Below are 18,146 nucleotides of genomic sequence, written 5' to 3'. Positions count from 1 at the left end.
ACTGAATTTTACTCTGAAATAATAAAAGTTTCCTAACTACAAGTGATTTTTGCTGCAAACGTAGATAAAAATCTTCCATGATGCGATTTGCTTAGGTAAAAATGTTAGTATGATCAACTCTTTAATTTCTAAATTATAAATAAAAAACAACAATAGAACTTCCCAGAAAGTTGTGATAAAACTGACGATATTGCGCGAGTAGCAGACCCGTACGTGACTACAGAGAAAGGCTATTTTCCTTGACCGTTAAGATTTCTGGGACGAACACCCTCTCACAGCTAGGGTCATAAAATACGGTCAAACTCTTGCAAAAACATCCACCACCGCTCTTTGCCACTAGCAATTTAACGAAGTCAGCTAGGCGCAGCACTCCAATAAATTAACTTAGAAAAAAATACTAAATATGTAATTCTATCAATACATTTTACAACACAACTTATGTTTTATTTATTTTCTGGAAAAAATAATATTATCATACGAATTATGTTATAAAAGTGACAAAACTCAATAAGTAAATTTACGGTGTATCGTTTTCTTCAATTGTTATGTAGTAAACTAATTTTATACAATTAAATATATATTTTTTATAATATAGGCTACATTAAAATTTTGCATAGTTCTGATCGAAAATAATATAATGTATTAGAAATAAAAAATAATTATATTTTTTGGTATTAAAATAATTTTTAATAATAAAATTTTTGTAACAAAATACGAACACACATATATGAAACTAGAGGTCCTCTAGAATTTTTATTTACAAGTTCCAAGCAGTAATTGTTTAGCTATTGTTAATTTTATTGTCTCAAAAATCATTCATATAAGAAAAAAGAATATGTATATCTCAATAGATGTAAAATGAATACACCCTATCATATGCTTTAAATATATTTTAAGTAATCCTTAAATAAGACAAAGTTTATTGAGTGTCGCAGTACGCAGCGTGTTTCAAAGCACGCCGGCCGTGAAAGATCAGTACGGCCGCAGTACACTGCAACGCTCGGGCAGCTTTAATGAGGCAGCTAATTATGCTAGACTCTTTATAAATATACTATCTTAAAGCTAAAAGTATAAATATAAACATTTATTTAGACATTTTATCGCATTGGGCTCTTCAAATCGGTGTAAATCGTATTTTTATCTGGGTGGCAAAGATTAAAAAAATATGTCGTGAATTAATCTTAAATATTAAAAATTTAATTTTTTCTTACATTAATGGGTGAATTACAGTTTCTCGATTATTTTGGTAAGTTTACGGACAGTCAAAATTAAAAACTGTATAAATGGGTAGCATTTTAATGTTGTTAATTTGCTGTCACCTAGGACTTAAATGCAAATTTTCGGTTATAACGCACAAGGTCTACTGGTTCCAAGGATTACAGGACCCTTTGTTGGCACCTGCTCTGCAAAGACTTACTGATTTTTCTGGATGCTCATTCTTGACCTTCAAAACAAAGTAGTGTAACTTATTGATTGGCTGCCTTCTTGACTGGTTGAACACCATAGAATATTTACAGAAACTGAAGTTACACATGGATTATATACAGGCTACGATAACCAAAAATATGAATACAATGCCATCCAGGTAAAATCCTATTCAATATAGGAACAAATATCACACTGCCTCTGAGGTGCGTCGGATACATGCAAGGCATGCTCGCCGGCTCTCTCACCTTTATGGGATTTGTCTTGGATTCTGGAGCGGTGATTGTGAGTACCGGAGTCTCGTTACCATTCAGAGTCAAGCACAAGGATGCAACTCGGAAGTACACGACAGAAGGGCTGGCCAGCAGGCCCCACCTCCACAGCTGCGTCTGTTGAAAGAAGTAAACATGCTGATATGGCAAGGGTGCTTAAGAGTTTGATTAATATCATTTGCACTTTTATTTAAATAAATAACAGAAAATACTGAAATTCCTAACACAAGGGGAAAAAAAAATACTATTCACAACCATCCAAGTAAATACTTGGTTTAGAGACAAACAGAAAATAATTTTTTTTTTTTTCTGAAATGGTTGCTTAGAATATGATCTGAAACCTTTGTTTAGACACTGGAACACTATCTTATATGTAAAAGACAAATATGTTTTATCTAAATATGGTGCATGCTAGATTAAGGGTGAATATTAACATATCCATTTGAATAGTGCAAATATTTGGCACTACAAACCATATCAAAACTTCTAGAATATTCAGTTAAAATCTTAAAATGTTGTTAAAAAAATCTTTCATTGAATGGCAATGAGAAGAAAATTTTTTAATGTTATTAAGGAAAGTTCATTTATACTCTGTGAAATAACTGCACAAGTATGGAGTTTATTATTTCCCTTTATAAATATTAAAATAAATATTGAAACTAACAAATTGAATTTTTTGACATCAATCATCACACCTATTAAGTTAAGTCATACAGAATAACCTTAAATATAAGATGCCATAAAATAAACATAATCAAATATAGATTATAATTTTACATCAAAAATAAGGTGATCTCTAACACAAAGCAACCAAGAACACAATATGATCTAGATAAGATAACCTCAAATAAAGGACCACATAAAATGTAAGACGACATCAAATGTAACAAGACCTCAAATTTAAGGCCATTTTGAATGTCAGACAACTTCAAAAACAAGTTAACCTCAAATTCAATTAAACTTCAAATTCAATATGACCTCAAATGAAAGGTGACCTTGAATCCAATACAACAGTGAATGTAAGGTGACTCCTAATTCAATATGACTTCAAGTGCAAGACGACCTTGAGTGTAAGATGACCTCTAAAATTAGACAAATGTAGGAAGACTTCCAATGTATGAACCTTAAATATAAAACAATTTTAATGTAAGGGAGACCTAGAGTAAGAGGTGTATCACGAATATAAGTCAATCTCGATTATAAGTCGATTTCGAATGTAAAACCCACACAAACATGAAGCAACTTCGATTTTTTTTATGCCATGCATATTTCTAAAGATATTGGTAGATAATGAATTTTGTCAAAAATAAAGATTTAAATAGAAGCCATCTTTTTTTTATATAAAAATTAATCTCTGTTGACAACATAATAAAAGTAATTTTAAAAAATTAATTATACACATTTATGTAGAAAGGCATATGTAAAAAGGATGATATAATCAAATGAAGTAAAATGTTTCAAGACCTTAATAAGTTAGTATTGTTTCCAAAACACTTTTGACATATTCATTTATTTGATACAATTCATTTTTACAGAGCTATTGCTAATTTTTTAAGCATGTAAAATGTGTATGGCTAAGTACAGAAATAGTAACAAATATTCATAGGTGACTGATAAAACAATCAGTCAAGATAATTACAGTCAAACCTCTATCTATCGAACTCGCATGTATCAATTGTCCGTGTTTATCGTATACTTTCTACGGTCCCGGCAAAATTGCAATACAACTAAGGTTAAAAAAAGTCCGCTTGTCCGATGTTCGAATTATCGTTTTGTCCGCATTGATTGTACAAAAAATGTGATCCCGTCACTATAAATTATAATAGATGATTGTTTAACAATAAAGATTTTGCAGAAATAACCATTTCTTAGAAAGAAACCGTCATAAAAACAGGAACGATAGTACAGTAGAACCCGTTTATAGTGAACCCGCCTATAATGAATTCCCGTTTATTGTGAATTTCCGTTTCGGTCCCGGCGAAATGATGTGAGGTTATGTATTAATTTATTGGATATAGCGCACAACTTTTGTCAATGTTGATACGTTTTCCCGTGTACTACGAACAAATTTTACCGACATAATGCACATTTATCTCAAATATTTTCATATAATTATAAGTTTTTTTTTCACAAAACGTCTATTCTGGATCACATTAACGTTTTTCTCCGCAATATGCTACTCGAGTGTCCACTGTTCATATTATAAACAAGTCGTAATCGAGTGGCCTCGGTAGGCTACGTGTAGCCAGAAATGGTGCTCAGTTTTGTGAAAATAAAAAATAGTTTTCCCTGCATAGTTAAAGAATGGGCGAACGCTTGTACATTTAATAAGTTATCAAAATTAAACATAAATTACCGCCACACAAATACGTATGTACATTATAGCAGCAAATTCAATATTTTTACGTCTCATTTTTATCGTTCACGTTTCGGACATTTTGATCGAGTAAGGTTCGTAAGACTACCACTAGATAGAACTCTGTGGACTAAATTTTTTCCATAGAAAGAAATTTTCGTTACAGCTTTAGCAACTGCGATACTAAATGATACGTAGTGATCTTTGATGCGCCAGACTCGTTATTTTTTGTTTATTTACTTTTGACGGTAAAAAGAATTTCGTGTTATTAAGCTGCAAATGTGCTTCAATAAGAAATACGTACATAAAAAAGGGGCGAAAAACACGTTAAAAAACGTAAGGCATTATCTGTGCGAGATAAACTAGACATTATTAAAAAACCCACTGTCCCGCACGTGTTAATATCAAAGGAACTGGGAATTGCAACATCCACATTAAATACAATATTAAACAAGCTGAACAATCTTCTTTCTCAAGCTGCGAATACGTCACAGAGTATTAAACGCCTGAAAAAAGTAAAATACGCCGATGTCGAAGAACCATTACTAGAAAGTTTGTACATGTGTAGTGTATTAAATATAATATCTGCATTTGCTCATAAAACTGTTGCTTTGAGTATTTTCATTCGTTCTTTTCTTGGCTTAGGCCTATGTGTAGTTAAGATTATGCTTTTGAGTATGTATTGCCAATATAAAAGTTTTCCCAGATATAAAGTTTCCCCTCTATAGTGAACATATAAACTACTCCCTTCAGATTCATTATAACAGGGTTCTACTGTATATAGAAATAGTAAAAATCACCTTAAATCTTAAGCCATTTTATAATAGCAACGAGTGAACTGTCAACAAACAGTAGATGGCTATCATTGGTGCCATATTTCCGTGAAATTGACTAGTCACGAAACGTTGCCACACTATCGACTTGTATTTATGTACGAAACTTTTTCAAGTCGGCTAAAATGGTAACGTAAAAAACAAAACATTTTATACCGTACGTATATAAAATCACTTCGAGAATTATTAACATGTCCCTTATTATGACTGAGCATTAACACACAATATATTTGATCAAATAAAAAAATACCGTGGGTACTTTAAGTGTAGATAAGATTAGCTAGTAGGCCTAAAAACATAATGAAAAACGTAACGTTTATAGTCGGCAATGAACATTTTAAATCGCAAAATAAACATATTTTATAACATGAAAAGTTGCTTTTATTTCTAAACATGTAATAATTTAAGTCTAGGCGTGGAAAAGTCTGAGTAATCATAGCCGGAGACAATCTAAAATGCACGAGGGAAAAACGTAAACTCAGGAATGTATAAACGTAAGGGAAATGTTGGGAATATTAGACGTGGCTGCTTGTAAGTTATTGTATTTATGTCACAACTTAGCTGAAATATTGGTACGAGACATAAACTTCACAAGATAAAATGAGCGAAGTCTTGGTAACTGTTTTATACGTATTTTATAATTTCGGAAGTACGGTATTGTACAGTTGACGCATATTTTTTTAAACTCACCATTTATTTCTGAGGATCGTAAATAATTATTGGTATCAAGACATCAAGATGAACGTAAACTTGAACATGTCACGGCAACGAGAAAACTGGTGCGTATACCAATAAACTGGTATTATAACTGGACAAAACTGGTACACGGGAGGTGGAGCTTGTATTTTTTTCCGCTGGCTGCTGATGGAAGGTCACGAGTCTAGGTGGAGCGTTGAGTTTGTTATACTGCGCATGCGCAGCTCAGAGAACAGAGAGCGCCAGCCAGCGGCTACGCCACACCGTAACAACAGCTGATTGAGTGCAATGACCTTTCTCCGCGCATGGCGTGCTATTGACGGTAAATTTCCATCAATTTGCGGCTTTTTTTTTTTTTATACTGTGGCGCAATGTGTATGTGTAATGTAGCCCGTATTTGTTCTCAACGCTGCATGATGCGACTGTATTTTAATTAGCTTTAACGTATTCTTACAATTTTTCATATACTTTTATTTTTTCGAAAATCTGTATGTACGACCGAGGTGTACGCACGAACCAGGGGCCGTACGAGCGAGGTTTTACTGTAGTTGAGAACACTTGATGGATGAATGAGGATTATTGAAGAAATTGAAATTGAATTGTAGGTCTATTGTGCATAGGCTATGTTTTTTTTAAGTGTAAATTGAATTAAGTAAAATGCTTCCATTTTTATTTTTTTTTTCAATTGATTAAACTTTAATGACAAATAACTGATATATTTCTGAAACTAATTTTGAGGTTGAAATATTTTTTTCAAAATCTAAGAGTGAAGTCCACATCTATTGAATGTCCGCATCTACTGAATTTTTTGTTAGTCCCCTGAAAAACGATAGATAGAGGTTTGACTGTATTATGAAATTTCTCTCAAGTCAAGTTCTAACATGAATATCATGATCGTACCAGCAACTGGGAGTAGGTGTACGGGTAGTGATACGCAAGGTAGCAGACGTCGTACGCATGCTGGAACTCGACGGTGAATGTGGCAGTGTAGTAGCAGAGGCCCTTGTTGGCCAGGTTCTGGTAACTGTTGCGGAAGTAGCAGATGTCTGTCCCGGCTCGCACCCAGCCAGGCCTGCCGAGAACCGCGTCTCGCACCGAGTATAGGAGAGGCTTCATACCTGCAGCACACACAACACAAGTCCCACATAAGCAGTGCTGCATGGCTTGTAGTTCCGTTGGCCGATTCGGTTACCAAATAAACACAAACCCTTAAAAATATTTTTTATCATTTTCAATAATGCACTTCATGATTATAATTTAAAAATTCCAAAATATATTTTAATTTTGTAGAATGTAGAATTAAGTCCCTACATTGCTAAAATATTTTTGAATCAATAAGCTTTGTTTTTAAGAAATTATGCTGTAATTTCAACTTGGGTCATTTAATCGAAAACAATTTTCTGAATGAAGGGAAATCTGCAGTAAGCATTTTAACAGGTTTTTAACTACATACTGAACATGAATGAAGCCAATAAAACCCAAAATTTGGTTATTTTGTTTTTCAAATGTCTAATAATAAGTTTTATGCAAAGAAAATTTTAAATGTGATTTATGCTGATACGTAACAATGTTTGGAGCTGGGATTTCTTTCTCTACATGTCATGAATCTTACAGTTATGTTGTGAATGATCTTGAAATCAGTATTAACAAATTTTTTGTGTTAAATTTTTCAGCTAAATAATACAAGTACAGTAGTTATTAATGTATTAACATGAAAATTTATCTTCAGACATCTTCCACTTCTTTTTCAATTACAGTTTAACTCTTAAGAAATTCCCACTTAAGATGTTTACCTACATTACATTATTCAAAAATTAATGCCATAAACTATAAATATCTAAAAAAAAATACCCTTTTTATTAGTTTCCCATTTAATAAGTCCATTTCTAAGTATACCTTAAGAAATTTTTAACAGGGTTTTACTGTATACCATATTTTAAATCTACACAAATGAATACATACAAATTAGTGAAATTACAGTATTTACTACAAACAAAATGCAGTCCCTTTTAACGTGTGATTTATAAGTCTGTCACAGAACTCAGACAGTTGCATCTAATGCATTACAGAATGCTCTCTTAAAGCACCGCTTCTTTTTTAGTTAATGCCTATAGTAGAGATCTAGAAGTGGATGAAATTACCTCAATTGTTTCGGACACACAAATTTTACAGTAAGTAAATTACAATGAAAAAGTGTTTGGTTGCCTCATTTTTATTACCACCTTGAAAAAAAAAATTAAAATAATTGACAGCTTGAACCAGTTATAGACTTAACAATTTCCTCCATGTAAAAATGCTTTCCCTCCAGCCCTAGGAATAACAATTAAACAAAGTAATATTGTTACAGTAAAATACCGCACACTATTTTGCTTGTGGTAATTTACCTTTAAACATTCAAGTTTATCAGAAGTACAGAATACTTTTTGCCTACAGAGTTGTGGCCCCTGGTACCTTATAATCTGCTATGGCAATTTACATATGTAAAAAAAAAATCCTTTTGAAACAAGTTATCAAACCATATGATTGTTTACACAAATGCTGTGTACCCACCATAAATTATAATGATGATTTAAGGGGTTAATTTATGTACTCAATCTCTGTTTCATTAATGAAAAACCAGTCAATGTATTAAAAGACTGGTGCATCTTAGACATCCCTTGTGTAACACATTTCTGTATTGTGCATGTAGAATGGACTTTTATCAAACAAAGAGACATACATGAACAACAGTTGGGGAAACGTCTCTTGGACAGCTATGACTCCAGACATGTCCACAAAACCAGCAAGTATGGAGTGGGAGGAATGAAAAAAACATTCTCTGGCAGCAACATCAAAATTTACGATTAGGTTTAAAACATAACCAGAGTTTTGAACATTTCCATGCGTGCATTTATATATTAACCAAAAACATTAAATATATGTTTAGCTGAAAACTTCATTCTAAATTTAATTTTTAAAACAACTGCTATTGATTTATAAAGCAGTATTTATGTCTTATGTACTTTTCACAATAAAAGTTGGCATAGAAGTAACAACATTAATATTTTTAATAATTTCACAGTTTATGTGATTCTGTGTAAGGTACAAGTTATTTAGCACATAGCTTGACTTGCGGCGGGATTAAACAAACCACCAAAAGCATTACAAATATTAATTTGCCTGCAAACAAGAACTCTTATATTCATATACAATCAATCCTTGATCAACAGACAGATTATATTCCCAGGTATTGTCCGTTAAGCATAATATCACTTAATTAAATCATGTTTCCACATAAGGAACAATTTTAATGTGATGGATTTCGTTCCTAGACTTTCCAAAAATGCTTTTATTATTTGACTATCTATCAATACATGATAAAATTATGATTATATAGGTATTTTACATTTAAGAAACCCAACCCAGTAACTAATAAATGGTAGAAAATATTATTAACATGAGACTAAAAACTTTTCTGGCAGCTCGTGAACTTTCGGGCGGCACGGCACGGCCAAAAAATTGAAACCTTGTCAGCTTGGAGAATGAAAGTGTAAAGGTCGTAAACATATTAAATCAAGTGACCTTGTCAAGAGCGAGGGCTGCCGACGAGACCAAAAGTTGGTCGTAGTACGGGGAGAATACACCATGTTTGAATGGTGCCCCGCTGAGGTTTCCTCTAAGGCCCAGGATTCTTGTTGGGAAGGACTCGTACTTGGGAGTGGTGCCCCGAGTGTATAGGGGCAGGTATCAGGGTTCCCTAGCCCATTGAAGTGCTGACGTTGTGAGCGACGAGGACAGCTCCGGTTACCAGCCTGGACAGCTGGCAGAGGTTGGGTAGGCCTCCACCGGACCGCGGGTTCACTGGGTGATTGAGGGGTCCCAGTGTGAGAGCGGGAGACTGGGGTAGGCGCCAGAAGTGATGACTCCAAAGGGCTTTGGGAGCATCCAACTTGCTGGTGAGCTGAGTGGAGTAGGGGGCCGGAGATGGTGCATAAGCTGAGATGGGTAGCCTCAGCCCCTTTGCATAGCCAAAAGCTCTAACGCTCTTCCCGGTTGCGTATGCGGCGTATCCGCATCCACGCCTGTGGGGGCCCCAGGGCGGCAGGGCTGATTGGCTAAGAGCGCTGGGTTATCAAAGAAAAGGGGGAGGAAACCCTTATTCGTGACTTATGTCAAGAGCGAGGGTGACGGAAAGGACATGACTACATGAGGCAGTGAGAGAGCACATGAGACAAGTGGTTGTGTCCTCTAATGTGCCTTTGATGGAGGAGCAGTAGGGCCAGCCTGTTGCGTAGACATTATCACAACAGTTTAGGCCTCAATCTAACAAACAATAAGCTATGTAGAATTAAATGCGTACATAATGAGATTTCACTGAATGTAACAAAATACAAACTTTATTTGTTTATTTCGGGTAAAAATACCGCGAAAGCACAGAGCCTGTACGACGAAGAACTAACAGCTGGCTGCAAAACTGCTTGGAATAGAATGGCTTGTGTACAGCACTGTCCGGCAAGTCGGTGAGTAACTCGCACAGATACCTTTGTCACAGCGGGACGCACGGGTCGGTGGAAGGGATTAGTTGGCTGTCGTTTCCTTTGCCATGCGCATAGGAAATATAAGCGCAATGTCTTACCCTGCTTTTCTTTACAGGCATGGGAGAAAAATAAGCAGACACTCTTAAAACAGTTGTACATCCTTATATAACCATTATGCATGATTGCAAGAATTAATCACATGTGTATGCAGTGCAGTGCTTGGATATATATAAGTGTATATACAGGCTATTCACAAAAATTTCAACCCCGCCCATTCATAAGTTGTGATGCGAAAATTTCCACAGTAACAAGTTTGGCACCAGTTAACTAAATTAAAAGCAACAAAATAGGGTATAGTGTCCATTATAATAACAAATGTCCATTAAACAAGTGTATGTTAATTGAGAACTTACTGTCCGCATTATGGGTACTGTGCTGCCTCTTAGGTACTGCAGCAGTTGCCATTCCCAACCACAAAAATTACTGAAATTTGCTGCTCTGGTGTGGCCTGTGCCGAGATACGTTATTTAAATGAACTGAGATCTCAAGAAAATGCACGTGCACTGTAACCACTGCCCTTTCTCTTCGCCAATCTCAAAGCAAACAAAACATTTTTAACATTCATATTTTAACACACACCTAAGTTATCATGAAAAAAAATGAAGGACAGTGTGAAGGTTTTGATTGCACTATTTCAAACGGTTTCAATAATTCAATCCCATTCTTGGTAAATTACCGTAATTAAATTGGCTGTTCTGTTTCTCACAGTTGATTATGTTGAATGTGTACGGCACACCCGCTTCCATGTTGCTCACGGAAAAGTAGAACCACTGGTGATGGTGTGTGGAGTTTACATCAGGCATTAGGATTAAATTGTAATCACGATCATTAACCTGTAAAAAAAATCAATGACAAAATTAGTGATAAAATTTTTTTACATTCACATATGTGGGTTTGAGTTAAACAACTGCTTCAAGGCTTGCAATCTGAGGACTAACAAACTAAAGCATCAACTCCAAACCAGAGCACTATTTAACGTTCTCCCATATTCCAGTCATCACAGCTCTTCCACACTTTGCCAAACAGCACCTCAGACATGCAGAGAATTAATTACAAATACGGTAAATAACGTTAATAAGATTTACTATTCAAAAATATTTAATGGCATGCATCTTGAGCGTGTCATATCACACTATGATAAAGTTAAAAAAAAAAAAAGTTCATACAGGCAATACTCTACCTGCATGGCTTTCCGTAAGTTCCCACTTTCAAATCTTGACTCAAACAACAGATGTTCAACGCCAGGCATCCACTGGCCGGCACGCAACTGATCATCGTTTGCCAGCTCCCTACGAAAACAATTGTGAGTAAACTATAAACAGTAAAAAAACAAACCATGTCAAACACTTTCTGAAAATTGCAGAAAGTTTTATAGTGGTACAATAGAAAATGTTACTCTTAACACACTATACAAAAATATTACAATCTCAGCAATATGTAATCCTGTGAGAAAGCTTGAAATGGTATTAAGGGGCCCATCTAGTCAGAGCTCTAATTGTATTAGTGAGGCGGAATGATAAATACGACACTCGCTGGTGCTCCTAGCGTGGTGACGCCTTTAGGCACAGTCTTCTCTTCGTTCATAGGTCAACTATGAAATTTGAGTGGCAAACATAACACTATATGACGAAAAATGAAGGTAAAGGTCTAATGGAAGTCCCTTGAGTGCTTTTAAGAATCTGTACTGGCCATTTCATGTCTAAAAATAACTCTGAAAACACCTGTTATAGTAATTTTCACTTTCTTAAAAATACAGTTAAAAATAAACATAAACAGAATAACTTATACACCCTTAGCTTTTGTAAACAGACACCACTCTGATATCTTGAGCAATTTTCAAATTGCGTGGAAACTCTGCACACTGAACCACTGCTCAAATAGGCTGGGTCTTTTACAAGAAAGAGGAACACTAAAGAAAGCATATAGTTGTAACAGACTTGAAAGAAGTAAGTAAGAAAGATGCTTATACTGTAATTTCAGGAATAAATATGAGAATTTTATGCAGGTTTTTAAAGCCTTAAAGCTGCTACTCTTCTTACTAGAGAGGTTGTATTATCTGGCAGTAGTTATGTTGATTGCATGAAGTCTGTACACCAGGTGGTACTTATGCTACATACTATTGCAAAAAAAAAGTCAAAGAGTTGTTTTTATTATGAATTGACTAGCTTAAGCCTGTTTCCCACCCTTGAATCCATACTTTAAAAATCTACATATTAATTTCATGAAACTGTTTACAACCTACTTTTCCCAACTTTCTTCTACGACACTGTGGACAAAATTTTTTTTTGCTATTTCCATGCTCCTTTATCTAGCCATCACTACTGTCCAGACCTAGATTCTTATCTGTCAGTGAGCAAAATGAAAGTATCTTTCATCTTAAAATGCCACCCAAAAACGTTCAAACCGCATGTGAATAAGCAAGGTTTTGCTACTTTCTTGCACAAAACCATTTGGCCTCATACATTATACTGTGGCCAACTCCCCTTTAGCCGGGGTAGTTGTACACGTCCGCACCCACCATGCCAGTCCCGTGTACTGTGTCTTTCTGTAAAGAGATTTTAGTTCTGAAAATAAATTTTGCTCTAGATAAATTTTATTACATAGAAATTCCCCTGAATATTTATAACAAGATAAGCATACGTGTAAGATTTTAAATATATTTTAATATTACTTTAAAGCATTTAACATACTCTGTGGTGCCTTTTTCGGAAGACAATTCGTCAAGATCATACACAACCCTGCAGTCAAATGATGAACCCTCCATACTCTTCAGTAACTTGACCCTACAAACACAAAACACAAACAACAGTTAATTTTAAATACTTGCTAGTTGCTAAAGTAGGATACAACACACAGAACAGGATATACCATTTCTGCAAGAAAAGAAAAAAAAAATTGATTGTCTATATGGTCGGTTTACGGACAATAGTTTAACGTGACGTCATAACAAAACATTTATGAAATGATTGCATACTTTTATAAATAAAATTGAATCATTTTTATTTTAATAATAAAAGAATAAATACTTGAAATTATACTAGTAATCAGATTTTTAAAATGCAAGAATAATTAACCTTTATTGCCGAAATTGTTGTTGTAATAAGCAATGAAAACCACATTAACTTTTCACTTCATTTTATACACAGTCGACAAAACAGTTCACGTGTAGATGACTTGTAATTAATTTTAAAAACTGGCGTTTAGCTATAAAGTTTAAATATAATTATGAACAAGTTTTCATACAAATAAACTGTATTCAAATATCTATCATCAATTATATGAATCACCATAATTTTTTAGTCAATTTATTAGTGTAACGGGACACAGTGCAACGGAACAATGTACGTAATGGGGCATTTTTTCATGCGTGCAGCCGGCGTTCATTGATTTATTAGACGTCACGTCAAAAAACAAGGGTTGAAAGATAAAAAAAAAATCATGTTGAAACAATTTTTGATGAAATGAACTATTACTGTAAAAACAGTAATGTAATTAAAAAAAATATTTATCTTCTTTAATATCAAAATTGTATGAATAAATCATTGAACTGAATCATAATTTTTCAATACAAATTGGTATCAAAATTTCATGTGTAAAATATAACGGTTCGTTATATACAAAATAAACAGATGTTCAACGCCGATTGTAATTTTGTTTTTATTTTTTCACACAGAATGCCCCGACGTTTCCAAACACTTCCAATGGTTCATTCACTCGTTCCACATCTGACTGTCGAAAATTGCTCGTATTTCGCATGATGAGAATTAACGGAAAAAATAGCGTCCTTCAGCAATGTTTTGCTGCAAATACATGAAGTCAGTGCGGCCTCAAACGTGGCCGCACCCAGCGAAACCGAATTTCGCCCCGAGCCAAATCGCCTACGAAGGTGGCCGTAATTTCTAATTATGTACTGTTCGAAAGAAAATAAAACAAATTAGGTTGACTTAATACTCGGCCTGGCTCTGACCACCCACGTTAAATTATCTCTTCAATAACTGCTACATTATTTGGCGAGAAGCCACCGAACGCGACCTACTGGGGCAGCGATCGACAGACGACTGGTGATCTCATGAACTCGTCTCCTCCACGCAGGGAGTAGACGTTACATGACCTCACCGACCAATCACACGCACGCTTCATTCACTCTTACAGATGTAAGCCAATCACAGAACAAGTTACAATACATGAAAAAACCTTTTACATACAGAACTCTGGGCTTCCCCTGATCTATCTCTTTTCAATTTCACATCGAAATCGGGGACTCCCATTCTCGTTCTCTCTCCCACACCGTGAGAGAGCAGTTATCACAGGTCCCACGCAGGGGGGAAATTACCGTCTTTATCTCGGTTGGCGGGGAAACACTGTTTCTTTCTCACTTCCACTTACAGGCCTCTTATGCCTCTCTCTCTAACCATCACACCAGCCCAGACACAGTCCCGTGATTTATAATAATATTACAATACGTTAATAAAAATTAAGAACAGTAATCATAATACAAATTACTTTACAAAATTAAAATCATTTAGAAATAACCTGAAAAAGTAGGCCTAAACAGGCCAAATTCTAGTACAACGGCTCATTTGTGAATAATTACATAAAAAATAGTAATGATTAAAAATGTCTAATAAAATACAAAATATCTTCTTAAAAACATAGCAAGTAAAAAATATCAACCCTAAAATATATAACAAACGGTAAAATATCATTAGAAAGACTTTTTAAGAAATATTTACATGCATAAAAATAGTTTAAAAGAAAAATTATTTAATTAGGAGGGCAGGGTTCTACAACATTACAAATTTTATCCAAACTGTAATTTCACATAAAACTTATCTTGTAAGTAAGGGTTAGATCATGCCAATTAACTACGAATTCATCTGTTAGTTACCAATATTTAAATGTAAATTATAATTGCAACTTAATATTGCCTTTTTCATTAACAGATTACCCAGAGGTTAACGTATAGTATAACTGAGCATAGTCATGGTATAACTTTTATACTGCTGAAATAAAATATTAACTTAAAATTTTAAACCAATAACTAAACAATATTAATTATTTCTGATTGAGACATTTGAATAGTTAATTTCTATTGGATACTTGCAAATGTTACATAATTTGGCATAATTTGTCCATAACAGTCTGATTCATTCGTATTCACAATATTGTACTGGTATTTAGTTTTAAGATGACATAAACTCATCACAAACTAATGCTGAAAAGAATTATTCTTATATCTGTGTACAATGTTCATGTTGGATCAATTTGAGTGAAAATATAATTTTCTTTATCATTAGTCATCAAAATTCCATATAATTCCAAGCTATTGAAGTAAGAGAAGGTAATCACTGAAACTCATCCAGTCTTGATTTATATTTAGTGTTTATTCTGTGGGAATTGTTAAACATAACTAACTGGTGAACTGACACCTCTGCGAGGGTTGATACTGTATAAGTAACACAATACTCATCATACATATTAGACAGTTGCTATTTTTATCCTGAGGAGTTTTTGTGAAATAAACAAAAACCAAAATGGAAAACCAGAGCATAATACATATGAAACTCCCCATCTTGCAGAATGAATGTAAGAATACATGAATAAATTAATAAAAGAATTGACTTAGAGTATTTTGGCAGCTATTAAATGCATGTCAAGTTTATCTCAGATTTTTCGTGAAATTTGCTACTATCGCCACTCTTAATTTGGAGTTAGTATCTGTTTCTTATTTGAAATTTAAAGATCAGTCATTTAAATTTTTGGGCTCTCACCCTTTTGGTGTCAGAACAACTATTAATATTCATGCTTCTTTTAATGAGTTTAATATTTACATTTTATGATGCCGCTCTTGATTGGCGCTGTTCCTGATAGGGTGTGTGGACTGAAGTCACTCACTGATAGTGACAGTAGTGACAAGAGTACAATCTATTCTCCATAAAAAAAATTGGTTGTCTTTAAACTCGGTTTACGGACAATCGTTTAACATAACAACGTCATAGCAAAACATTGATGAAATGATTGCATGCTTTTATGAATAAAATTTAATAATTTTTATTGAATTATCACTATTTTGTATGGATACAAAGAAGGAGTGAAATGAAATCTACAATTTAATTGATAAATTTACTTTTATTTGCAATCATTAATTCAAATATGTTTATTACTTTAACGAACATATTATTTTAATTATAACTTTTATACATGTTTGCTATTTAACTTCCTCCAATCTGTGTTATTCTGTTAAGGACAGGACGATGATAGGAACAGTAGGAAACAAATGGGAGCAGGGCTAGATTTTAAGGAATATTTTAACCTGCCCAACGGACAGGTGTAATCGAAAATTTGCCTGTCCGCCATCCAATTTGCCTGTCCGCTGTTTTACCCAAATAAAAAAAATTTCAAAGTCGCTGAAAAGTGAGAAAAAAAGGATTTTTGCTATATTTTGCACCTAATTTTATCACACACCTAACATCCTTATTTAATCATCATTTTCAGACGAGTCACTGTCTGAGTCACTGCACCAATTGCTTGGCTGATTCTGTCTTGAACATCTTCGATAAGGAGGCTGAAAGGGTCGACGTTTTCTCTGAACATTATGATACCAGAGATTTATTGCTGGTGCTGGATCAAACTCACTTTCAAAAGGTGACTGTATTTGAACACGCATGAGGGCAGACAGTGTATCATCATTTAGACAGTTTCGCCAGTCTTATCGTGTCCTCTGTAAACAAGTAATGTTTATTTTTTAATGCAACAGTTGACAGGCGAATTTTCAAGCAGTCGCAGTCACTGCGGCCACTGTCAGCTGCATCTGGAGTACGCCGTGAAATGTTAACCACGCGAAAACTCTTTTCTGTTAACAAACTATGTTAAAGTAGAGCAAGGAATTAGTAAAGTCGCGATTTATAAAGACAATAAATTTAAAAAATTATATTTTGAAAGTATACAACGGTAAATTACGTAATTGTTGACTGTACTTCAACGAAATTAATATTAAAACATGGCAACAAAAACAAACATCATCGGTGCGAGATGTTTTGCATCTCTAGCATACGAATACGACTATGTTACGTGAATCATGACGTGAACTTAAGATTTTAAGAATTATGATTCAGAAGATTTCAGCACGGTTTGTACATAACCTATTTTTTTTTCCCGCGGTATACAATAGCCAGAGTCGTCCGTCACAAAAGAGCAGCCATTATTGTTTACTTATAGATATTGTCAAAGACGTTTTATTTGCGGTCGCGGTCGCATAATTGTTATTAATCACCTCTGCTGAATTAGTGTGTGCGAATAACCTCGGCGTCACAAGTTGCACCTGTCCACCGGACAGTTGCCTTTTTCATTTTGCCTGTCCCGGGCAGGCGGACAGGCGCTAAAATCGAGCCCTGAATGGGAGTGTTTCAAGATTAATGTGCCTCGAAAAAGTCAAATCGACGGTTGTTCCAATCGAGTGGAAGAGAGAGATATATGCGGCGCAAGCGTACAATGAGCGTAACGGGACACAGCGTAACGGGACAATGTGCGTTACGGGACACTTTTTTGTGCGTGCAGCCGGCGTTCATCGATTTATTAGACGTTGTCACATCACGAAATTAATTGTAAAACTAGGATTCATAATATAAACTAACTCCAGGTTAACTACCTGCAGACTCTCCTGTCTTTAACATGGAGTGGTTCCAGGGCGCCGCAACCCTCTCCACCAACCATGTCCGGGTACGACACTTTGACAAACGGCAGCACGCTCCTCACTCGAGACGCAATCATGCAGTAGGCAGCGTGTGGGTCTTTATGCCTGTCGATGTCTCCCAGAATGCCAAGGCCGCACCAATCGTAGACCCTGGAACGAACGAACGCAGCAAACAGTTGCAAGCAATAGCATCAGCGCTCCTAGTGGAGCCACATCGCTGGATGTTTTGAAAGTTAACTGAAAGCTGCAATTACTTGAGGAAAGCATTCATCAGAATCACCTGACTTTAGAACC

The 18,146-nt window shown here is 34.9% G+C and overlaps 1 protein-coding gene across 2 annotated transcripts in view; it reads right to left on the bottom strand.

Annotated features, from left to right (window-relative positions):
- The window catches only part of LOC134533665 (cytosolic carboxypeptidase 1-like), a 246,022-nt gene that overhangs the window by 114,339 nt on the left and 113,537 nt on the right, over nt 1–18,146 (bottom strand). For both annotated transcript variants that reach the window (XM_063371214.1, XM_063371222.1), the window contains exons 12-17: nt 17,808–18,002; nt 12,850–12,942; nt 11,340–11,448; nt 10,836–10,992; nt 6,483–6,700; nt 1,674–1,814 (exon numbers count right to left, since the gene is read on the bottom strand). In XM_063371214.1, coding sequence (XP_063227284.1) covers nt 1,674–1,814; nt 6,483–6,700; nt 10,836–10,992; nt 11,340–11,448; nt 12,850–12,942; nt 17,808–18,002 — 913 coding nt within the window. The remainder of the gene's footprint in view (nt 1–1,673; nt 1,815–6,482; nt 6,701–10,835; nt 10,993–11,339; nt 11,449–12,849; nt 12,943–17,807; nt 18,003–18,146) is intronic.

The sequence above is a fragment of the Bacillus rossius genome, chromosome 1 (genome assembly GCF_032445375.1).
Source record: "Bacillus rossius redtenbacheri isolate Brsri chromosome 1, Brsri_v3, whole genome shotgun sequence".
Taxonomy (NCBI): Eukaryota; Metazoa; Arthropoda; class Insecta; order Phasmatodea; family Bacillidae; genus Bacillus; species Bacillus rossius.
This window is presented reverse-complemented; position numbering and strand designations above follow the sequence as displayed.